The 25334-nt window shown below is 54.4% G+C and overlaps 1 protein-coding gene across 1 annotated transcript; it reads right to left on the reverse strand.

Annotated features, from left to right (window-relative positions):
* Positions 1–122: 122 nt before the first annotated feature.
* LOC122368457 (ATP-citrate synthase-like) lies at positions 123–25133 on the reverse strand. The gene is made up of 25 exons (XM_043342395.1): positions 25020–25133; positions 24430–24592; positions 23973–24095; positions 13882–14010; positions 13403–13527; positions 12859–13022; positions 12594–12688; positions 12178–12295; positions 11589–11683; positions 11131–11288; positions 10596–10770; positions 10167–10295; positions 9729–9852; positions 9225–9340; positions 8667–8775; positions 8222–8309; positions 7699–7858; positions 7218–7338; positions 6715–6858; positions 5943–6343; positions 5492–5635; positions 5042–5238; positions 2086–2162; positions 1690–1771; positions 123–908 (listed from the first exon to the last, which is right to left on the reverse strand). Exons 2-25 carry the CDS (start codon positions 24583–24585, stop codon positions 812–814), a joined length of 3327 nt encoding a protein of 1108 aa, XP_043198330.1. The 5' UTR covers positions 24586–24592; positions 25020–25133; the 3' UTR covers positions 123–811.
* Positions 25134–25334: the final 201 nt, after the last annotated feature.

The following is a 25334-nucleotide window of genomic DNA, read 5'->3' on the forward strand; positions in this document are numbered from 1 at the left end:
AGGTCCAAAATTCACTGGTCAAGTGAAAGAAGTGTCCGGACGCCCCTGCGGTGTCCAATGCTGCGTTTCTAGTGTTTCACTGCACAATACCCCTGCAACAGGCACCGCGCACCGAAACACAGTCCATTTTGCATGTTTATTGCCGTGTTTCTACCAATCACCACGTAATATGAACATCAACAACGGCCTCGCTGGGCTGCAACCGACGCTAAAACAATAAACGGGCGCCTACGGGCCGGGCCGCCCCGCCCCTTCCTGGACGAGCGGCGGACGTGACCCGGTCGACCCGACCCCGCCTCACCCAGCTCGGGTCGCGGAGAGGCGGCAGGGCCGGCCGTCTTCTAATAAAACTCCCTGCACTAGCGCCCCTACACAGACAGACAGACAGACGAACGAGCAGACGGCCTCCGTCGGCGGGCCCTACGGTCGCGGCGCGCAGAAGACACCCGCTGATATGTTTCGTTCAGTACATCACCTGGGCGGCGGTGTGCGCTCCGCTCCGCTCCTTCCCCTCCCCCGCTCTGTGACCCTCCCCACCCTCTTGTTCTGGGATAAATTCGGACGCCTCTGCGCCCCTTCACCGCGGACATTCAAATAAATAGCACTATCACGAGCGGCGTGATGCACGCATCTGCGAGCGTTAAAATAACTATCCAAGTCGCTTCAGCAGTAAAAGAAGTCGAATCCGGAGGCGACCCAACGATGGAATTGTCCAACACTAGCCGCGGACGGGCCGACGTACGGCCAAAGCGGTGTGTCTACAAAAATAGCCGGTCTCCGGTGGGCAGTCGGGGACGTGTCGGTCTCTCTCTCAGCTGACCGAGCACTTGGGCTGCTCGCCGTCAGCGGGGGCGGCGGCGGTACCCCCGGCAGCGGCAGGTGCCACCTCAGCATCCCCGCTATACGAGCTGCAACGGACGCCGGCCGGTCACTGAAGGTCCGCCCGGCAGGCGGCATCGACCCATACCGACCTCCCACTCCCCTCCAGCACTGCCCGGAGCCGGCTGCTGGGAACCCTGGAAATGTGCACAACTGACCCGGCCCTCCTCCCGTGGCCTGAAGCGCCACCTGACCTCTCCCCTCTTCCCCGCCTCCCCCTCCCCCGAGTACTGCCCTGTGCGCGAGTGGGCCCATAGACCGCTCTGCTTCCCCGCTCATCCTCTCCCCTAATCTCCATCCAGACCTCTAGCATACGCCGCATGCCCCGCTCTCCCGTTCTCGAGTCATGCAGTCAGTCCCCATGCAGCGCCGGCAGTCGAGGAATGGCGAAGAGTGGCTGGCGATCGGTGTCAGAATCAGACGCCAAGGCGCTGGCGGAGCGGCTGCAGAGCTTCAGACGAGCCTTGGCTGAGCTGCGGCAGCGCTGTGGAGAGCTGTAGCGAGCCGGCTCAGCGCCACAGACAGGCCGTGGAAGAACCTCACCTCGCGGGACGCCGGTGGCGGCAGCTCGGAGGCCGTGAGTCGCGAGTACGGTGCGCAGTTACCCACAGCCACATACAGGGTCACAACGGACGGACAGACGCACACACACACACACGCACAGGGAGAGAGCAGGCGAGCGAAGGGAGAGGGGCGGCGCGCGAGCGGCCGGTCGGCGGCGGTGCGGACCCGACACCGTGCTCTGCCACATGCCCCGGCGGAGTCGGCATCGTCTACTGCTGGGCGCCGTCGAAGTTGTAGGCCTCGTACTTCTCGGGCATGACGTAGCTGATGTCGTCCCACGGGTGTCGGTACAGGCCCTGCTTCAGGCGCTTCTGGTCCAGGTAGTGGCCTGCGGGGACATAGCGAAATGTAATGAGGGACATCTAGCGGTTTGAAGACACACGAGGACACAATTATAAGAGACAGACAGAGACGGAGAGCACAGACAGAAAAAAAGAAAAATACAAAAATAATAAGCGATGCTGTTCGTGCGTAAGCCGCTGCCACTTCAACAATGTATCTTCCTATCCCCGGCGGCGTCATACAGCAGCTCGAGCGGTGTCGATCGGGTCTTTCCTGCCGTACTGTGGGTATCCATAAAAACACAATTCTAACGAATAGTGTTTGTCCATTGCAAACAACCTGCGGGTATGTCGAACTCACCGATGAATCCGATGCTGCGTCCCAGTACGAACAGGCCGTTCAACACGCCGATCTCGACGTACTCCTGGGCCTCCTCACTGCAACAGCAGAACAGGTGGATTAGCATCGGGTGAATACGACACTGCACAACGGGAGACAGTGGGACGAGAGAAGACGGCCAAATAGATTCCAGATGGCTCCGTTCACTCTCTATTTATCGGTCACACGAGAAGAAATAAATACGGTGCGTTGTCGCTATGTTGCTAAGAGTTAAGACGGACCCACAAAAGGCCCATGGCACGACGTATAAATAAAATAGAGGAATATGCATCAAATTCGTTATTCTTCACAGCGAGTAGGTGGCAAAAGGCTAGGAGAATATAGTTTATTTGTAATAAGTTATGGTGGTGACAACACAATTATGGTGGATGGCGTTACACGCGTCATACTAACTTATCGTCAAATACCATCGGCAGTTTCAATCTTTAACTTCTATGATTCCGTCGTAGACTCCGTTCACTACTGCTGTGGAACGCCAAAAGTGGGCCGTACCCTAGCGCTCAGTCGGATCCACTAGAGGCCCTGGTTATCCTCGAGCTGGCAGTGCGCGGTGTCGGCGGCACGCTACGGCCCGGCGCCGTGCCAAGCGTGGCACACTCCCATTGGCCGCGCCGAGAACAGCCAAGGTCGCACATCCCAAACTAGCGTCGGATGAGGACGGTTGGCCAGTTGTTATTCCGAGAGCAGTGAGGACAGTGTCGGGAGGCTTGGGGAGACTAGCGGCTGGTGCTGGGCGAAGGCGGTAAGCGTGCGTGAACAAGTTCAGGTCTGTGGCCTGAGTTCCGGTGCGGTACGTAGCAACAACGCATTATAAACACTTCACAGTACAGTTAGAAACTTGAAACAAAGATTAGCAACTAAGGAAGCCTTTAAACAGCCTTTACTTCTATTGACAGGCGATTGAAATCGGTGCATCAAGGAGGCGTTCTTTCGGCAGCGTACCACAAACCACACGCTCAATTACCGCTCCAGCAGCTTCAGCATCACAACTCCTTCGCCATGACCTCCCGGGAGAATGTGCTGCTGCTCGGAGGGAACGGTCTGATCGGCTCAGAGACCGCTGCCCAACTGATCGCCGAGGGAGGCTCCGACCTGACTCTGCTCAGCCGCGGTACGCGCTACTTTGACGTGGACACGCGCGTGTTTCCGCATGTTCGCCTACTCACGTGTGACCGCCACGGTCCGCTGACGGAGCTGCGGCAGCTCACCGCACAGCTCAACCGCTGGGACTTTGTGGTGGACTTCAGCGCCCTGCAGGCCCCTGATGTGACCAGCGTACTGGAGGCGCTGGGAGGGAAGGTGGGCCACTACATCTACATTAGCTCCGACTCTGTGTATGAGGTGAGCGCACCGTCCGCCGGGGGAGGTCCCAGTGTCGAGGAGGACGCCCGTAGGCCCGAGGACCCGGCCGAGCGCGCCCGGCTGGCGGCCGCCGATCCGTACGGGGACGGTAAGCTGGCTGTAGAGGAGGCCCTGGAGGCGGCCGGAGTGCCATACACGGCACTCCGTCTGCCGGACGTGCTCGGGCCGCGTGACACCACCGGCCGCTGGTGGGTGTACCAGGCGTGGCTGCAGTACCTGCCGCACGTGGGCCGGCCCGTGCCCGTCACCAGCACCGTCAGCACGTGTGCCACCAGCTACGTGTACGTGGCGGACGTGGCGCGCGCGGTGCGCACGGTGATGGGACGAGTCCGGGCCGGCCGGCCGCCGAGCGGCGCCTTTAACATCTCTCTAGACCGGAGCTTCACGCTGCCTCAACTGATGTCAGAGATGGCCGCCGAGCTGGGCGTCACAGGCACCCTGACAGAGGTCACCGACGACCCCCAGCTGCACGGGTTCCTGCCCAGCATCATCTACACCCTACCATCCGTCACCCGCGGCCCAATCAACATCGCCCGCGCCCGGCGCGAGCTCGACTTCGAGCCTACCCCGTGGCCGACCGTGCGCAAAGAGCTGGTCGGGTTCTACCTAGAGGCGTTCCACCGGTTTCCGAAAGAGCGTCAGGTGATTCTGGAGAACCTGCAGCACATGGCGGTAGATGAAGAGCACCGGCAGAGGCTGGAGGTGGCCTTCAAAGAGACCCTGGAGCGGGGGATCGTCGGAGAAGCGCCGGACGCGCAACAGAAGGACGCCGCTCCTGCGTGAGATGCTACGTCTGATGTTGGTCACCAGGGCCCAATCTTACCATGTAAGTTTATGGTAGGGTAGAGTATGGCATAGTCAGTCATGCCACTTCGATCAGCATGCGACTATATGGTTGGATTTGTAAAGGCCGTCTGCCAAAAACGTGGTGCCTACGGTAATATATTAGCTGGGGCAGGACATGGACAAGTCCTCATTTACGTATTGCAATGATAGGTCAGGTTCGCATTTAGCGTAAATTTCACCGTTAAACGAAAATCAAATGTGACAATCAGTGCAGCATTTCACCGCGAGAATATTATTTTAGGATGCTCCGAGACCTTCTTCATTTTTTTTTTCAGCATGAAGTATTCGTCAATCTGCTCAGTTTTCTTTTTTGATATACCTTTTTGTGGCTTGTTAGCCTTGCCTTGTTTAACTTTATAAGCGTTGTGGAACTGTTTTTTTTTTTACTACTAACAATACGAACTCATAGCAATATAATGCATTGATCCAACACTTTTTTACTTTTTTGTTCTCTTACAATGCATTCCCATCAAAATCACCGAGAGACTGCATGCCCACCTTATGGGCCTGACACCCAGTGTTCAAATAATTCGCCCAGTACTGTGTGACACCATATTATCAATACCCTCCTGGTGCAAATCGTTGCAGTGGTTCGCAGTTTTGCCACTCGCAGTGACCACCCATACGTGCAGCAGTAGCAGTGACGCCGATACTCAAGGTGTTGAGGGTTTAGTGCGCATCGACAGCCGGAGGCCATTACGGTACTCACGGTGTGAAGATGCCCGAGTTGCGCAGCAGGTCCACGAAACTGGTGGCGATCACGCCGTCCACGTTCAGGATCAGGTTGGGCTTCTTGGACGTGGTGATCTTCTCCACTTCGAGCGCGTAGTTGAGCAGCGGCGTGGCCGGGAAGTTCTCCTTAACGAAGTTCTTGATGATCTCCACACGCTTATCCGGGTTGTTGATCTGGGATGGGCGCAGAAAGATCAGTTAGCCGTGCAATGTGGTATGAAAAGAAATGTGACCAAAGAGACAAAACTTGATTGCGGATTAGGTAACGAAAGCTGGTCAGCACATCATCCATACCAAGCTATTGAGGTATGAGGTCTGACTCGTATCATAAATTCTAAAATGTTCATAAAAAGAGGATCTTGCAGCATATCCTCATTCACCGCCGTTAAGCGAATTCATTCAGTCCGCCTTCTCAGTTCTAACTCACCGACTTGACACGGTGACCGATGCCCATGATGAGCTGGCCCTTCTTGCGCATCATGTTGACGAAGTCGTTGGGGTGCAGGTTGGAGTCGTGTCCCTCGCTGAACACCCGGGCGGCTCCGTCGAGCGCACCACCGAACCGGTCACCCTGAGACAGGATAGAGGTCAGGTCACACAAAGGTCACCAAGGCAGGTACAGTGGGCCAGAGACGGACATGAAGGTTAACGAAGAGCGGGTTGAATGACATAAGGCTCAACGTCAGAAATCACTTGTGTAAACTATTACGGATGTATGAACATAATAGGCAACTCTGTAGGATGGAAAGAATTACCTAGAAGTTGGCGAACTCTTTGCCACGACCAGCACACAACACATGTAAACAAAACTTACAGCTCGTTGACAAATCAGTCCAGCCCCACCTCCCCCTCACCCAATCCCAGCCGCGTTCACTCACGATGGTGAGCAGTCCGGAGACGAGTGACGACACCAGGTCCTTGCCGGCGCGCGCAGTGACGATGGTGTTGTGCGCACCGCTCACCGCCGGGCCGTGATCAGCAGTTACCATCAGACACATCTCAAAGTACTTGCAGGCGTAGGGCGGCAGGCGGCGCTGGAACCAGAGCAGACCCACCACGCCGCCCAGGCCCATGTCCTGACGGAGCACGTCCGTGATCGGGATGCCCGCGTAGATGAGCTCCTGACCACGCTCGTCACAGATGGACGACATAAACGAGGCCGGCTTGCGGATGAGGCCGAGCTCGCGCGCCCAGTTGTAGTCCATGGGCACGGTGGGAGGGGGTACCTCGGGCTCCGGCACGATCACACCCTTGGACACCAGGTCCTGGTACACGGCGCCTGTGGATAGCGGGTGGGAGAGGCGGGGGGGGGGGGGTAGAGGTGAATGCAGTCAGATGAAACCCGGTAGGTCGCACAGCATAAACAGTCCGCGGGGGCTTTGCAGCATTGCCACATATGAAACGCGGATCGCCAGAAACATCGTTACATTACAAAATGTGCATTTAGATATTTGCAGTCATCTGATCGTCATCGCTCTTTCTAAGACACCATACAAGATGATACCAAGACTGTCTCTCGTCAGTGAGCTCAGGTAACAACATTTTGCTGTTTAAAATCCCAGCAAAATCCTTCCACAAGTCTCTCCATGCCTCTTAGAATCACTCTCAGCGAACCATACCCCTGTCCGTCCCGTCCGCCGCGTCTCTCACCGATGGTCTCGCCGAGCTGGTCAAAGGTGGCCGGCACGCTGGCGCCCGTCTCGGCCAGCGCCCGGTTCTTGGCCACCGCCGTCTCCAGCTCGCCGTTAGCACAGGCGCCCGCGTGTCCGAACTGAACCTCAGAGGTGAACATGGCTGAAACGGAACGGAGTGAGGTGAGACACAGCGGAGTGGCGTGACACATGCATGATGCAGATAGTGTTCGAGTAAATCCTTGGATCGGTTATCATGTTGCTTTTGATGGGAGGACAGCATCCATAACCGTCTAAGAATGAACTTCTAGCATCGATGAAATAATGACCATTTTTGTTTACCTATCTGGGTAGAGGTGAACACGTCATACAATGCAGAAAACAAAAGGTATTCAGCCTGCTGCAATCTTAATTACAGGGACCCAAAAACACAAAATTCATCTCCATAAAGAGCGCACAAGGCTGGCAAAGGGGTGACGTGCGTGTGTGTGTGTGTGTGTGGAGGGGGGGGGGGACACTCACTGGCGCACGTTCCGATGCACCAGGCCACCAGCGGCTTGGTCAGGGTGCCCTCCTTGATGGCCTGGCAGACGTCGTATTCCTCAACGCCGCCCACCTCTCCCAGCAGGACAATCATCTTCACCTGCGGGACGGAGCGGCGAGATGGCGTCAGTGGCTGTGTCTGGCGGTCTCAGTGTTTGACAATGAGAGTGGTTGTGCCAGCGTCAGTGACTGTGGCTGCGTGGCTTTCTCAGAGTGAGCGACTGTGATGAGGACAGGACCCGCGAGCAGTCCTAACCACTGGCTGATCCAGCAACCATGTGACAGGTGCCACAGCTATGGTTGGGCTCTCTCGAGCGGAACAGTGACCTCAGCGTAAGTCAGCGAGTCATATCGACAACATTTCTCAGCACATTTCTGCTCAATAAATGAAAGGCCATCCTAGAGTGATAGGCAACAGAGCTCAACAGCTCACGCCTGGCTTAGGTCAGCAATCACTCACGTTGGGGTCCCGCTGGTAGCGCATGATGTGGTCCATGAAGGTGGTTCCCGGGTAGCGATCGCCACCAATGGCCACGCCCTCGTACACGCCGTTCGTCCAGCGGGAGATAATGTTGTTCAGCTCGTTGGACATGCCGCCGGAGCGCGACACGTACGCCACGCTGCGGAGGGTCGGGAACTAACGTCAGCAGGGCGGGGAGATGGAGTGGAGGAGGGCCGGATTGCCGGAGTGTTGCGCTCCCAGTCCCTCGGCCTGTCCTCAGCCGATCGAGTCGAAGCTGAAAATAATATTGAAACAGAGCTTCACAAAGTCCCATCCTAGTACGTACACTGAGAATTGGTTACTACGCACAACAAAACAAACAAAAATAATTCCTTCAATGATATTCAGCGTAGATGTTCTCAATGGATATTTCTTGCGTCCTACGTAATTGGGGCGTAACAGGACAACATAACTATATAAACAAATTATATTCATCGTCAATGAGCTGACATGCGGCTGCCGATAGGCCGTGACGGCTCACCTGCCGGGCCGGTACAGTTTGGAGAGCAGCAGGTTGTCCATCATGCCGCCCGTGTTGCCGATCTTGAAGCAGCCCGGCTTGATACCACCTGAGACGGACACAGTCGTTAGCGCTTAATATCTCCAGTCACACTCATATAGTCCCAGCAAAGGCGTTTACATATATAGTCCCAGCCTGCGTTCAGTAACAGCCGCGGATAATGTAACAGAGAGCAGCACCGCCGGCCGACACGACTGGACAGTGACGACGAAAATGACGGGGTGGTGAGTGCGAGACCGTTTGTGAAGAGGCGCCATGTGCCCACGGTGGTGAGGAATGCTGTGTGCTCGAGAGGTGGTGAGGGGCGTCATGTGCCCGAAATGCGGAGACAGTGCGCTGTGTCGTCGGACGTACGGTATGGAATGGTAGGGACTATTTTGCCCAGCTATGACGAGTCCTGACTCACCAACGGTGGCCGGTCCGATGATGGTGACGCCCTTCTGGTCGGCCGCCTTGATCAGTTTACGAGTCAGGTTCTCCGGGATGCCCTCGGCGATGATGGCGATCGTACGGATCTGGGAGACAGACACCATCACAAATGTAAGACTAACGGCTAATATCAGAGTCAAGCTCAACGGTATCTGCGGCTCCCTCCGTCGCAACAAGGTGCTTAGATCAATTAAGCGCGCTTTGAAACGTGAGACAAAATGTACAAAGAAGCCATAACTGATGAATAAAACACCCACCTGCGATTAAATCGATCTGACATCACCAGTCCTTTCCATATCATTGTCATACCCATTTGTTGTCCTCCCTCTCCTAATTAGCTGAGCTTCAAACTGGAAAAGTCTCGTCCCCCCCCCCTCCTCTAGAGCCGAAGATAGCGTCAGGCATCATCCCTCCCCCCCCCACCTCCCGAGGCCCATTCCGCTCCCTCTCCAGGGCACAGGACGAAGGACGTCCCGGCATCCCCCCTCTGCCCACAATTACCCTCCCTCTCCAAGAAGAAAGACTGCCTACTCACCTGCGGGTACTGCATCGTCTCGACCACCGACTCGTAGGCTGAGCGTAGAGACGCAAAGTTGACCATCACGTCCGCCTGAGGGTGCTTTCTCATCGCGTCCGCCATGCTCTTGTACACTGGCGACGGTACGGGACGGCAGCAAGTTAGATAGACAGTCGACATAGTGCCAGGTCAGAGACTCAGCGCTCAGCCAGAGCAGGATGGTCAGCTATCGAAACGATGCCAGACGACGGAGCTGTCGTTGAGAAGTTTCATCATAAACAATCAGGAAAATCAACAATGAATGAAAAGCTGAGATGATTAAAATACCGTGAACGAAGCGCACAAAGTCACCCGGTTTTATGTTTGAGTGTAATGACTAGAATGATGCTAAAGGCCGGACGGTTCGCTGGAAATAATTAGAATAACGTAGTCAAAATTACTTACTTATTATAGTAAGAATAAATCGTCAGTTTACATATCAGAGAGCGGTTTTAGCTGGATCACCGCGGCTGCCTACCATACCTGGCACCAGGATCTCCTTGTGTCCCCAGTAGAACTTCTGCTTGTGGTCGCCAGTGAATGGGTAGATCATACACTGCACCGACGGCGTCTTACGCGAGCACACAAAGTCAAAGTCCATCATGCCCTGTGAAGCCGAGGAAAGATTGACACGTCACTCTGAGGTCGGGGGTGGCGGGGCTAGAACAGACTTTAAGAGTGAAACTGTCATGAACGCCGCAGTATGACGTCGTCAGATAAAATGAAACAAAATGTGGCTTAAATTTTCATTATAAGGCCACTAAATGAGTCAATAAGTGGCCTTAATGAACATAAGCAGCTGACAAAGCGGTAAAAGCCAGTCAACTCAACCCGGGCTCGTTAGCATCCAAACACTCACAATTAGCACCTGTCTCAGGGCGGCCCACATTATGTCTGGACCACATAGTCCGCGTCACTGACCTGGACGGCGCGGGTCTGCATGCCCCACACGATGGCCTTTGTGTCGCGGTGGAACAGCAGGTCCCGTTTGCCGCCGTCCGCAGAGTCGGCCGGCGGCGGCACCACCTTACGGGGCGGCGGCGGGCTTTGCTGCGCGAGGGAGGTAAAATGTCAGCCGGGCAGCGACTTATGGGTCTCAAAGAAAACAATTATCGAAGGAATGCACCAAAATGTGAGCTCACAATTCAAAGAGTGAGTACAAACCGACGAATACATCATTGGTAGCTTCTTAGATCGAAGCAGCCAACGCGTTCTAAAGACAAAACTGCATGTCTTTTATCACACAATTAACGATTTATCTAACAGTTACGACATTATGTACTTCTACCTTTACCACACAACGTAAACTGCCAAAATGAAAGGCATTTCCACCCAACAGCGACTACGTACGATCTCTGACTGCTGCCCTCCCGGCAGCAGGAAGTTAGCCGTGTGCTGCGCCGCCTCTGGCTCACTCAGGATAGGCCGCTTGCCCAGCGCCATCGCCACGATAGCCGTCATGTGAGTCTCGTTTCCAAACACGTGTACAGGGACGCCCAGCGAGCGGCCAGTCTCACGCATGATCCTGAAAGAAGGGGAAGGGAGCTGGGGTCAGAGGGAGGCCGCGGACAGCACACATTAGGGACAGGGTAAGGTGCGCAAAGGCGCACAGGTACGATCGGATTTGACGGTTACGTATCACGAAATGATTGGAGAGAAACAGTATGATTGAATGTTTCATCTGTTTCCTGACTAGTCCCCGCATTCAACATTCTGAAGTCATAACCAGACGATATTAAGTGTCAGGCTAGACCTTGCAGCCGTTCCGTGCCTTGGAATAAGAGCTCTCTACAGTCACATTAGCGTCTAACTCATCTGTGAGTGACTGTGGATGTAAATACGACATTTTCCCGCAACCACAGCCCCTGAGTGCCTGGTGCGTTACCTGAGCCCCTCCTGGTAGTTGGGCCCGGCACGGCGGACGAAGATCTGGGCCTTGTGCTCGACCAGCTTGGCCTGGAACTCCATCAGGGCCTTGACGATGCCCTTGAAGGTGGCGGCCACGTTGGTGAAGTTGGCAATGCCGCCGCCGATGATCAGAATCTGCCGGAGCGGGCGGGACGTGGGGTCAGACGGGTACAGAAAGGAGTGGGCAGAAATTTACGTATCCGGGACCGACGGATATCTATCCGGCTATCTGGATAAAAATCCGGACAAACATCAGGATAAATATGTGTACCACACATATGTTAGTAATTGATGAAGTTCGGATTGACTCAAATATTCTATTATGAAAAATTTCCCCTACGTCCTATTAATCGGCCATGTAGCCCACCCCTGCACCAGCTGCAGCTTCCCCCAACTTCCAGATCCAGACTCCCATCCTCTCGATCGTGCCCGCACCTTTCCGTCCGGGTGCGGCTCGTCAGTCATCAGCGAGAGGATGGTGCGCGCATAGTCGTACGTCTGTCCCTCGGTCGGCGCACCGGAGTACTCGCCTGCGGAGGAGAGGGCGGGCAGAGCCGGTTATGGTCAGAGAGACGGGGGATTAACGCAGATCGTAGGGCAGATCGGCACGAGAGGCTGTGCTGTGATCGTGCAGGAATGCGGGCGAGATGCATCTCTAAAGGCAGCAGTGAGCCGAGTGAGCTTGAGATTCAGGTAACAAATCGTTGAACGAAATGCTTTATGCCCTACAAATGCGATATTCTAGCGTTACCTTTTCTAGCGTTGGTGCATCATTCACGTAAAAGTGAACATCAGTTTTAACACGACCGTCTCCAAAGATAAAAAATCATTAATTCCAAGCAAAGGTAAAAAACACATTTTGTGAGACGCACGAAAATATCGAGCGCTTGGAAACACCTATAATGGGCAAAAGGTAGTCATAGCTAGCACTACTGCAGTGCTAGCCCCAAGCTCCAGCAATGATCGTGCCTTGCTAATCAGTTTCTCGACCTCTCCCACCCCAGCACCCCTCCCGCTAACTGACCATAGTTGGCCAGCTCGCTGGCTCCTCCCAGTTCGCAGATGGTGTCAGCGTAGATGACAGAGGCGCCGCCACCAGCCACCATCGTCCAGATGCGGCCCGACTTGTTCAGAATGGTCAGCTGTGAGAGAGACCGGTCAGGGAATGTCAGATCTAGTCAGAGAAACACAACGACGATAATCACGTGCAAAGGCTCCTGGGGTCCAGAGGTCTACATGACACAGAGCTGTCGCGGAAAAGATTAACTGGGGTCAAGACTCAAAACAAGGGACAGAGCCAAACGTTCGTCGGTCTCAACAACCGCATTGCATATTCTGCGGTCGCTCGGGGGTATCGGCAGACAGCACAGCGCCCCAGTGACCCGCCCCGTCTCGCGTCGTTCCTGGGACCGTGCACCAGGCTCGGGGGCACCGACCCACCTTGAGTGATGAGCCCGACTTGCTGTCCAGGTCGGCGATGTAGGCCTCCGCCGGGTACTGCTCGCGACCGAACGGCGTCGGATACTCCACCTCACCTGACGGTTATAGGTCAGGTCAGAGTTAGGTCAGGGTCGGGTCGATCGTTATGTCTGAGAAGGATTACATGCGTCAGCTAGTCCATGGCTAGTCTAAGGCTTATGAGTTACCGCATTATTTTGTTTTGAGCACTTAAAAACGTTCAAAATCACTCGACATGTCAACTGACCCCATTTGGAGCGGCAGATGTACTCGGCAGTGGCGTCCAGCTTGGCGGCCAGGTCGAGCACGAATATGCTGTCCTTCTTTACCACCAGCGGATTGATCTCCAGGTAGGTGAAGTAGAGGTCCACGTACTGGTGGTACAGCGTATCCACGAACGTGGCCAGCATTCTGAGGGTGAGGGGAGGGGAAAGTCACGTAAATATATCATCGAGTGCGATAGTGATAGCATGTGAGACGACGAGACGACTAATGTGTCAGCATGAGATAGTTCCATCGTTACAGATGAGTCTTATCATTACTTTTTTTAAGAAGGCAGGTGTAAGAAACGGAAGAGCTTCGATGAATTTCGGAGCGGAGCTCCGTATCCGCATTACCTACAGAAAGGAGAAATTACCCGTTCCTATGATTCAAATAGCCGAGCCTCAACATCCATAACTCCCTCCCACCAAAATCTGTCATTCGTGCGGGATCATCGCTTGGAGAGCTCTGTGGGGCGCCCACCCAGCGCCGCGCCGTCCCTTATCCCCTCCGTAGTGCAGGTAACGTACTCTTTCTTGTCGGCGGGCACGTGCGTGAGCAGTTTGGCAGTGATATCCTCCTTCGAGGGGAACGTGTCAATCGGCACGTCCAGCTTGAGCGCCTTCGCGTCCACATCGCCAATCTCAACACCGCCCTGAGTAAGGAAAGGGGGGGGGGGGGTTTAGGCGGCTCGTCACGCGTCGGGGGAGGGGCGAGCGAAACACGGGCGGGACACTCACGAAGGGACGAGTGGGGATGGCCGAGAAATTAAAAGAAAAAAGTGGCGAAAATAATGAAATGCGTCGTAAACCACGGCATTTATAGCAAAGCAATGGCCATCATCGCCGCTTTACTCATTTCCACTTTTCTAACCCGACTGATGTCTGTCGTAGAGACCTGCCTTCACTTTCCCAACCCTCTGCTGCTGGCACCGTTCCCTCTCCCTCTCCCGATACTCATCACTTTCCCTCCCCTCTTCCACTCCCTCTCTCGCTCTCCCTTCACACACCTGATGGTAGAAGAGGATGGAATCGGCGTGCCGATGGGAGTAGATGCACACGTACATCTCTTCATCCTGAGTGTGCTCCACAAACGGCTCGATGATGAACGTCCGCAGTCGGCCCACCGCCTTGCCGATCTGAAGCACACGAGAGCAGGGGGTGAGTCAATGGAGGGAGGGAAGTCATAAGGAGAGTCAGACGGCCCCGGGCCCACAGCCTTCCCGATCTATAAAACAAGAAAAGATGGGGTAAGTCAACGGAGGGAGAAATTGACAGAAAGTCAGACGGCCCACCGCCTTACCGATCTTTAAAACACGAGAGCAGATGGTTAGCCAACAGAGTGAGGCGATTCACAGGGTGTCAGACGGCCTTCCCGAGCTGCACCGCACGAGGGAAGTCAGTAGATAGGAGGGATTTTAGAGGTCAGAGCCAGCCCGGATGCCTGCGGCAGAGAGGCTGGCCAATCGCCTTTCTGATCTCACTACACGAGGGGCTCAAATAAGAAATGAGATTGAGGGACTTACGCCAAAGGTCCGAGACCTGCAGCGGAGGTAGAAATGTCAAAGGGAGTCATACAGTTAGGTAGCTAGTCCGGGGACCTAATCTGTGGGGGAGGGCGAGGCTCCACTGCCAATGGGGTATGATCGGTGGGAGGGTAGTGAGGCGGGAGGGGAGCTGGTTTAGAAAGCGGTCGATGTGGCGTTGGTCGACAGCCCGGCCTGAGATCCGGTGGCTCGGGAGAGGTGATGAGTCTCTCCCTCCTCCCTCCTCTGCCCTCTCTGATAAAATCGCCGTATTACTGTTCAGTTGTGCGACATAAAGTCGGCTTAAAATCGCATCCAATAGTCAATACTCCTTCCAGAAGTCAGGAAGTGCCACCGAACGATGGGCAGCCTATTGAAATGCTAAGCACGCGTCCTGTGACAAATCGACACTGGGTCACTGGACTGAGTATGCTGACCGCTCCCGCGACCGTTCCGGCTACATAAGTGAATACTACGGGCAACGTTCTCCGATTCGCGATTAAGCTCCCACGATAGCAACGATGTCGAAATATTATCAAGTAAATACCTACATAAACATACCCCAGTGGTACTTGAGTATCGGTAAAATCACTCAGGCGGGTAAAACGATAAGGAGCAGCAAGTAAGCATACCAGCTAGATTTAGTTCCTCATCGTAATCCTTCACTAAATAACCCCATCAATGAAACCTTTCATGACCACTCCCGGGACCGGAATCAGCTCTCAGGAGCTCAATGCCTGTGAGGTCACCCCACCTCTCCTACAGCAGTGGTCGGTGCCGGACTATCACCCCACCGCGGTCCGACGGGGCGGGGATGGGTCCGTCAGATTGCACAGGCCCGCCGGCCGCCCTATCACCCATCAAAACACCGGCGGCGGCCGCTGAAGGGTCGATCTGAACGGATTAGGTGGTGCAAAACACACAGCTAGGACCAGGGGCACTAGCACAGTGGGCGGCTGGGGTCCTGTGAAGTCCCATAGTGTGGGAGTCTCAACAACAGGGTTTTTCGGTGGTTCATGGACACTAGAAGAATAGACGCCTACCTTTCCATTCTCGTCCAATACCAATCCATCATCAAATATCAGTTACCACACTGTGGCAAAGCCCTAAATACTGCAGTGTTGCAACCGCACAACAGAGGCCAGTTTTACCAACAGAAAAATAGCTGCCTGCCAGAATTTTTTTACCTAAAGACCGCTTTACATACGGAGCGTCAACACGTTTGGCACGTAAGCGAATAGGGCTTTACCGCTTACGCTCCGTATGTGAAGCAGTCCTAAGGCAAAAAATGCCGGCAGGCGGCTATTTTTCTGTTGGTAAAACTGGCCTCGACCCTGCACTCTATGGTACTCACTACTCTAAGTCGTCTACCGACTCCTTGACCCCAGAGATGACATCGCACAGAGCCATACATAGCCAACAAACAGGACAACAGCCGAGGTGTCGCCTCATTGAACGTGCTCATCCATCTTCTATAAGGCCGGGCAGCAAACAGGCCCTTTCAGTCGGAGTGTGCGATATTGTGTCGACGATGAAAACACGCCACATCGGCGGCGGTGACTGTCATTGATCCAGGATTAGCCGGCGCCCAGAATAGAGCTCAGAATGGACCCCTGATGAGTGGAGTAGGATGGTCCTCTATTGCCGCTCGCATTCATATAATCGATCGATCGGTGTGAATTGAAATAAACAATGAATGACTTGGGACGACTTGGCATCCATTCACAGCCCTTCGACACTGTTTGAAAAGACAAGAGTCGTGACATAATTGCTCCATATCGATCTCATTATATGACATTCAGTGAGATTACATTAGCATCGGCATTTGACCGGCAGACAAACGACCGGCTTCGACCATCCTCTGCTTGAGGACACCTGTCTAATATGTCACACTTGCGAGGCGGCCTGTCAAGTGCCTAGTAATCCGGCAGGCCATCAGATGATCATCCGATCGTGGCCCCAATCACAGGTCAGCTGCGCGCGCCGCCTGTCGGGTCATTATCGGGTCATTATCCCCATATGATTCCCATGTGACCGAGGTCACAGCAGAGTTACAGCTAGAGTAACGCCTCGGCGTCGCAGTGCGACACGGTGACGGTCGGCGGACAAGTGTGCCGCCGTGTAGCGGCGCTCTGTCCGGCACCGAGGCGGCGGGGGCGGCCACCGCCTGCCCGTCTGCCCGCCGGGCCGCATGACCGGCTTTCTAACATGTCTAGCTCCGGCCGGCGCCGCTACCCGGCTCGGACCGACCGGTGAGAAAGTCGGTCCAGCGCGGCCGAGCGGCCCGGCCGCGTTGGTCGATCGGGGTCTGCTAGTTCGATGGATGTAGCCAGGAGCGGGCCCGATCCGGCAACCCAATGGATCTAGTCAAACTCACGGACTAGCCCTAAATAACCTAACGACCTAATCCCACGAGAGTAACGCCCACTGTGAGTTCCAGTGAAGCGCAAAAATCCGGTCATTAGATAAATCAGATCATCGCGGAGGGGATGAGAGGAAAGCGGTGCGGGTTCGGACCGACCCGGTCTGCCCCGGCCATGGATCCGACCGAGCCCCGACCGTCCGGTGCTAGGCACGGGCGGCCAGTCGAGCGACCAGTGGAAAGTTGGCCAGACTCTCGCTAGCAAAAGAGTCGCAACGGGCAGCGAGGCAGCCTTCACGTCGAACCAATAAGCAGTTAAACGAGTGGAGAACAGACGACACTAACGCGACATTTGCGTGAGCTGCATCTGGGATCCATTTTCAGTTCGCTGACACCAATGGCAATCTCAGAGGGCATTCGCGACTAGTTTGTATGAATGACATCAACTGCAAGTAATCTCTCTCAAAGCAAACAGTAACGTTGGTTGTCTAACGGATCTCGGGACGCCACAGCAGCAACAGAAACGCCCACAGCTCCTAACAGATAAACACCGAACGGGTCGGGGGCTGCAGTGACTGTCACAGAGAGCCGAGTGGTTTGCGGCGGCAATGTCACGCCCAGGGAGAGGCATTGGCTACTACTGACACAGTAGTATGGATGGCCGGGAAGCGGTGTTGCGCCGATCATGGAACGAAATCATCATCGGCGATCAGCGGACGGCGAACGGAGTGTTTCAGTTAAATGCTTTTTGACCAACTTTTTCTGACGAAGTTTGTCGTCAGAAAGGTGATTGAGCTAAAATCAAGACAAGCGGATGTAAGTGCACACACATTCAGCGATCCCAGTTCCTGAATTTCTGACACCAGCCGGGACCTCCAGCGGCGGCCCGTCGGTGCAGCTATCTGTCCAAATCCAGCCGGTCCTACGAGCCCCAGAGACGCCTCGCCGGCGTGTCCAGACGGCGAGAAAGTGATTCCGGAAACCGGCCGGTCCGCGGCGGAGATGGCACTGGATGGACCGGCCCTGCCGGCCTCAGCCGTGGCCCGGGCCACGAGAGACGGGTGGATCATCGCTGGAGACGCAGCGACCGTCCGCCGGACCAGTACAGGTAGCTGGGGTCAGCTGGCACATCAGGTAGCTGGCGTCAGCTACCTGTCCGGATCATCGCCACTGTCCAGCAAACTGCTCGGTCTTTGGGTGCACGCTAACACAACCTCTCCAATACTAATAACTCACATCGACGGTAGCGAGACTGAACCAAACTAATCACCATGGACTGTCAACCAATAACAATATCGTTGATAATACGGAGAACGCAGCTCCACGGGTGGAATACTTTCCAATGCCTGAGATCATTCTCACCCTGCTTAGAACCGTCTCATTTTCGTTTCTCATGAAACTCAACTCACCTACCTACCAAGTCTCACTTTACTAATATCATAGCAGGCCCCGGTGCTCCAAAATACAAATAACGCCCCAGCAGAGTCGTTGACCTGTTCAATTCAAGTATAATGACCGAGTGCTTAGTTCAGTCCGGCCCGAATGACCGTGTGCCCAGATCAGCCCCACCAACAGATGACTGTTCATTTAAGTTCAATTCAGTCCCGCCTCGGCCCCAGTGACAGAGTGCCCAGTTCAGTACCACCCCAGCCCGATAACTGTCTCGCTCAGTCCAGCCCCAGTCCCATAGTTCATTCCCACACCAGCCCGACGACCGAGTGCCCAGTTCAGTCCCGCCCCGCTCCAGTGACTGCTCAGTTCAGTCCCACTCAGAGTGCGGACCCAGTGACCGAGTGCCCATTTCCCGTCTGCCTGCGGTCACGGCCAGCGCTCGGCTGCCGCCGGCGGCACTGTGAACATAGGTAACGGTTCGGCCGGCACTGAGCCGACCGGCCGGAGGCGCCGAGCACCGGGCCGGAGAGACGAGCAGCAGCGCACCGGGTCACAGAGACGAGCAGCGGGTTTGCAGCTAGTGAGACGAGCTAAATAACCAGCCGGTGAGCCAGGGCAGCAGCCCGAGAACCCAGCAACGCACCGCGCCACATAACAGAGCCGGGCAGCGGGTCTGCAGCTAGTGAGGCGAGCTCAAACAGCGGGCAGTGAGCCAGAGCAGCAGCTAAACGAGCAGCAGCCAGTGGGACGAACCGATGCAGAAGATCGAACGAGGCAGGTCGGACGGGCCGGGTACGGGCGGCACTCAGAGAGCCTATATACGGGCAGTGCACAGTGGCCGTTCAGGCTGAGGAGTAAGGATGACTGATGTCGGTATACTGACTCACATACCGGGCGTCACTGTTCGACAAGCCGAGTGATGGGCGACAGGATTTCACGCCCAGACAACTAAGAATGATAAAAGGGTTAAGTCGAGCGAACCGGAACGCAAAATATAGGATAAGATCATGCAAAGTAGGATCACGAAACATAAAATGAATCAAACAAAGCAAGATAAAACAGAACAGGACAGTACTGGGAAGTATTAGACGAGACACGCCGGCTAGACAGGATTTGCAGGAATGACAGGGTAATCTACTTGCATTACATAATGCTCATGATAAAAATCATTAAGTAATGCGACTTAACAGTCTCCGGATCACTTTAAAGCCACGCCCCATGACAGCAACTATGTCAATTCTCATCATGTTTAGTCAAGAGTACGTAAGCGCATCTCTGGAATATGTATCTCGTGACAGTCAGACGGCTCAGGTCTGAAGAAAAAACACACACTGGGTGTCGCCCGGGCTGGCCCCGCCGTGTCACTTAATCTGGTCGTCTCAACATAGGACGGCTGGTTATGAGGCGAACACCGCACCGAATGACGAGAAGATACCTTTGAATATCGGAGATTTGAAGTCGACAGTCCGTAGGTTCTACTTGACGAAGAACAATATCAACCATGTTCGCCGCATCATTGTTATGAACAAGACAAAAGCTGCACTTTCATTTGGATCATCAGCTTCAACAACAAGTACCCTCAATTGAAAACTGACAGTTCATGCAGTCGTCATTTCTGAATGACAATAGTCAGACTGTCGTTTTTTCGAAGTGACAGTCAATTTGACGTATTTCAAACAGGTAAGCAATCTATACAAAGATATGGAGGTAGTTCCTGCACTCTGCAAAATAGTATTACAGACGAGGCCGACGCTTACCGAATCGCCTGTAATTTACTACGCCGTAAATTATCGCCATTATGATCGGAAATCAAATTAGGTATTTTTGTTATCGTTTAAAATTGGCTGCAAGGCACCAGAAGCCTCGCCCTGCGTCATCGCTCCCCTCCAGTCCCTGGAGCCGGCCCGCTCGACACACTGGATCGATAGTTTCATGAGCCTAGCTCTGCTCCGGTCCCGCCCAGTTCGGCACGGCAGGGGGCGAGAGACGCCGGCCGATCCGCTCAGCGCCGCAACTATTGCATCAGAAATTCTCCTGCAATTCTCCTCCCTGCCACCGCCCCTTTGTCGCTTCCACCCTACCGACTTCGCGAGATTTAGTAGGTATTGCAAGGTAGAATTCAGTCATGGTCTTTCTTATTGGACAGCAACGAAGTCGTTGGTGACGGGAGATATTCGTGAAAGTGGCCGGGTGGATCAGGGGCCGGGTTGGGATGCCTGAGATGACGTCACAGGCCGTCGGTTACGTCAGCCGCTCGGCATGGTCCGATCGACCGACGGAGGACCCGTGGTACGCCGCTGTGAAACATCAGGGGAGTCCCGGCTATCTGAAATATCTCAGGAGTCGCCATGAGCTTTGGGCTACTGTGATGCTGCAACCTCTAGCTAGGGCACTGAAGTCACGGGCCGCAGTATTCATCAAAGCATACCAGTCGAGTGGGTAGATATTGTAGGGGAGTCGTGTAACCTCCTGCAGGCGTATTTCAGGCTGGTCCTGTCCGGCCTCCCCTGCGCCCGTCCAGTGCCGCCGGCGGCGCCAGGGGAGGCCTGGAGTCGGCCGGTGCCGCTCGGACCACCGTCAGCCCACGGCGGCGCGGCTGCTGAGTGGCTGACGGCGGCCGGACGATGGTCGGCGCAGGGGAGGGGAGGGGGGAGGGGAGGGGCCCGCCGACCGCACACCACCGGCGGCCGGTCGAACGGGGTGAGAGGGAGAGACAGCCGGCCATCGGTCAATGCTCATTACCGGTCACTGGTCAGCCGTCAGAGGTCAGTGACCAGCCGTCAGCCGTGCGGCAGGTGGTCTCAATACCTCAGGGTGGGCTAGATGCTCCTCAGGCGAAGCTCGGCTGTAATCGTTACTCGGTACTCCGAATCTTGTACACACGAGTACGAGTAACCGGCACGCGATGGACCATGACACCCAGTAGACTAACCGGACCGTCGGTTTCACGACTGATCTGACAATGACAATACAGAGCAACAGGACGAGCGCCGAGCTCACATTATCACATCCCCAGTGTCGATTTTGATGTTAATGCCAACATAGCATTCTTGACTGAGTGCCTCCTGAGTCCAAGCCACCAATCGAAACCCAACAATCCTGGACCGAGAAGCCACGACCATCAATAGACACCAAACTGTGCTCTCAGCGTGCAGTGCACGGTGCGAGGGCATGTTGGCATGGCAAGCTTTGGGTCAATATCGGCCGGTAGGCGGTATCTGCACTGGTGGGTGACTGGGTTCGGTGCATCCGGAATGATGACAGTGACACGGGTTGTTACCGTGCTGCAGGCCACGCTAACGCCAGGGGAAGGGGAAGGGGTGAGATCAGCCACCGTTTGCAAACAACTGCTGTTGCTGACAGCTATCGCCAAACGCCAAAACCACCAACGGCCGGCCACGAAACGAGCACGACGCAAGCGCATGGACACATCACGTGACGGCGGCCGGACCGATTAGGAACAACCCTTCCGACGGCAGCAGGCGGTCACGTGACACGCCCACGCCTCTCGCCGCGCCCGGCGACAGCGAGCACGTGACACTAGCGGACGGGAGCCACAACCCGGTTGGCATCACGGGACTATCACGACCCAGACACAGCACAGTCACGACCGAGTCACGGAGTGGTCACGAAGTATCACGACGGACGAGTAGCTGGAAGACATGAGTTCCGACGTGTATCTCTAGACGCTACGTCACTCTGACGGCCACTAACGGTCAAACTGGCAGGCAATGAAGGTCATCTACGCTGGTGGTCAGACGTAACAAGTCGCAGGACTGTGATGTAACAGCAGTAACACAGCGACAGCGGAAAGCTTTGGCCGCAGACAGCAGCCAAGTCAGCGCAGACGGGATCGGGGTGTTTTTGGCCACCGCCCACCCCACGGTCGCCAAGGACAGCGCGTGATGCAAAAACCCGCGGGCGCCGGGAGAAGAGCCGCATAAAAACTCCGCCAGGCGCAGTCACCGGGTCAGGTCGCCCATGGTCGGCTCCGAGAGAGAAGGAAAAAAAAAACACACGAGTCAGCTCAGACGTCTGTCACTAGGCGGTGAGTTCCATGGATCTCTTTTTACCCCGTCTGTTGTGGCTAGCAGCCGACTCCGTGATGCCCCATCAGCAGAAGAGCCGCTGAAATCAGCTGGTCCGGCCGTGAGCGAGACATCGAGCGCCACTGACGTCACAGCTGCCCGAGAGCGTGCGATACGGGCCGCGTAACGTCGCCTCCCCAAACCACTATCTGGCGGTCGTAAAAGGTTTCTGATCCGCTCAATCGCCAAGTCAACAACGCGAGGTGGCACCGGCATCAGAACATGGCGCAATAGTGCACATCACGGCGCTACTGGCCGGATCATCGATCAGTTCCCGGTGGTCCGATCGCACTCGAAAGTGCAGCCTGAGGTGGCCCGGAGCCGGAGGATCAATTAGGCCGATAGCGGCCCGGAAGGCAAACGATAGCGGTCCCCCGCCCAGTCGCACTGATAGCACACTGACGTACGCCGCGCGGAATACACGAGGACGACGGAATGTCGAGGCCCCGGGACATTGGTCACACAGATATAGACACTTCTAACTCCAACTTGAGTGTTTGCAGTTGAGGCAATCTAAAAAGCAAACCCTTCATCCGAATGGATATGTAATTGAGAATTAAGTCATCAGTCGAATGTCAGTATAAAATGAAATGATGAAATAAAATGAAGAAATTGTGCCACGAAACAGGAACAGTGCCAGCCTGCCCCGAACAGTCAGGCTGGCGAAGGGCCAGGGCGTGTGTGACAGCTCGCGACTAGGCGGCAAGACCACAAGATACAGCTCCACCAAGGGAGGAGAGGTCACCGCACCTCCTGCCCACGTGATGTTACGTTCATGTGACGCAACGGACCACTGTGCGCTGCTGCTAACCGTGGACAGGGTCACAGTACTGAGTACGGCCGGTGTGATCACGGAGATGGCGAGGCGAGAAAAAGACCGATAGTTTAAAATAAATCCACAAGCATCGAGAGCTGATTTCGCCCTGTGTTCGATAGAAATTCAAGCAACGCTTGCCTGAATGGGAAGTCAGATACTACAAGAAATTATGTGCGAAACGTCCCGTTTGTCACATTCATCCTGCCGGGTACCGATCGGTGACGACAGGAAGCCAGATGCAGATTATCGTCAAAAAAAGCAAAAAAAAAAAACATCACGGTAAAGGATGAGCTTTAGGGAAACACCAAACATGGCTCTAAGGAGAAAACACGGCGGACTACCCTGATTCGCTGTCAATGCGACACATCTTGACCTGCTGCCAGCTGGACCGGCGGCGGGGGCGGGGGCGGGGGCGGCCGATCGACGCACGCCGCACTCTGCCGCGATCAATACGACCGCCGTCGCCGGGACTGGCACCGCCCCCGCCCCCGCCGACCGACGATGGAACCGGCCGCCCACGCCCGAGCCCGACCCAGCCCAGCGGCCCGCTGGAAAAAACACGACGAGAACGTACATCGGCCAGGATTTAAAACATTTCATTAGGAAAGACTTCTTTTTAAATGCGTCCGTGTCAATTACTTTCTCGTTCGTCAATCCGTGAACTGAATCACTCTTATGTTTCACTAAGTTTTACACGTAACAGCGAACCTCGGTCGGCAATGCTTCTTCATACAAAATTCCGCTAGTGAAATGCTTCAGTTACAAAAAGTAAAATGTATGTGCAGTTAAATGTGAAAAGTGAAATTCGGTGGTAGGTATTGGCTAGCCAATACGGTGGGAGGTGTAAGCATGGTAAAGGGCGGTATGCAGAGGGGGGGGGGGGGGGAGAACATAACCCGGGGCCGCCGGGACCTACCTCTATGTCGGCAGACATCTTCTCCTGAATCCAGGCCTTGGCACCGGCAAAGTCGGTGCCGACCTTGATCAGGCCGAGCTTGCCTCGACGCTTGATCATCTGGTCCGGCTTGGCCACCAGTTTCTGAAGACACAAACACACATTGTTGACAGCTTGGCAATTGAAAACAGACAACAATGAAATAAAGAACAGGAACAGTCGTTTTTTGTGTTTCTGTTATTTGTGAGGCCAGAAAGCAGCAAATGAACAACTTTCCTGTAGAGAAATTCAGTACCAATGTGTTGTAATTAATACACAATAGCACTTTTATTATATTATACAAAACAATAGGTACAAGGGTGAAGAAGTTGAGATGAAATGTAGTGTTTTTCTACTTGCAAATCAAACAATTGATTTTCATATTGAAAAGCCAAAGCAAGAAGTTGGAAATAAAAAGCCATCCCAATCCCAAACATACCTCTGTAGCAAGCCATGGGTTTTGTTTCAGCAGAACTTCCCAGTCAGTATCTGGTCCAACAGCAGCAAACCTGCATGGCTGAACTGCGGCAACACCAGCAAGATGACGGTTTAAAATGTCCTTTCCAGTAGCTTCACGGATTCCTTTGGCAGACATACTTAATCTGGAAACATAATTTGTCACATAAGATTTCACATGTCATGTACCATTGCAACACCATGATATTTAAAAACAGCATTATTTTTTAACTTAACTTTAACTTTTACTTGTTGCTTATGCCTGCTAGGTAGTGAGAAAAAATGATTTAGATGTTAACACCGTACGGTGGCTTCAATTCATATAAATCATCTGCTTTCTAACATTTGGATATTGGCTCAGAATACTGAGCGACCATACTAACAAAGCTAAGCTTGTTGTCCCAAGCACGGCCCTGGCGAAAAAAAAAACGATTAATTATCGCCGCTCAACCCAAGATTCTTGGCTCAATCAACCATGACCAGCGCAAGCGATGCGATGGGCGAGGCGATACGCCGCTTCAGGTAAGATATAAAGCACCCACAGTTAGAGCCGAAACGAGGGAAACATCTCACCTTCAAATGGAAACGAGAAGAATCAGTACAATGAATTGCCGGCACCAAAATCTGGCACCGCCTCTCACGCGACCCACCCGGCAACTCCTCGACGACTGACGGCGCTCGCAGGCCGCCCAGTTGTAAACTTTGATTACAACGCGCAAGGATATGTCTCACACCCGCCATGATCGCTTTCTTTATAAGTGTTAATTTACTGCAAACATGTATATTTGCACAAATAACAAATAATGTTGTTATTCGTCGAAAATTTATGTTAGGTACTCACATGATGATGGGCAATTTTTATGTGTTTTCAATTATGTTTCAGGAATC

This window comes from Amphibalanus amphitrite, unplaced genomic scaffold (genome assembly GCF_019059575.1).
Source record: "Amphibalanus amphitrite isolate SeventyFive unplaced genomic scaffold, NRLGWU_Aamphi_draft 000949F_arrow, whole genome shotgun sequence".
NCBI lineage: Eukaryota > Metazoa > Arthropoda > Thecostraca > Balanomorpha > Balanidae > Amphibalanus > Amphibalanus amphitrite.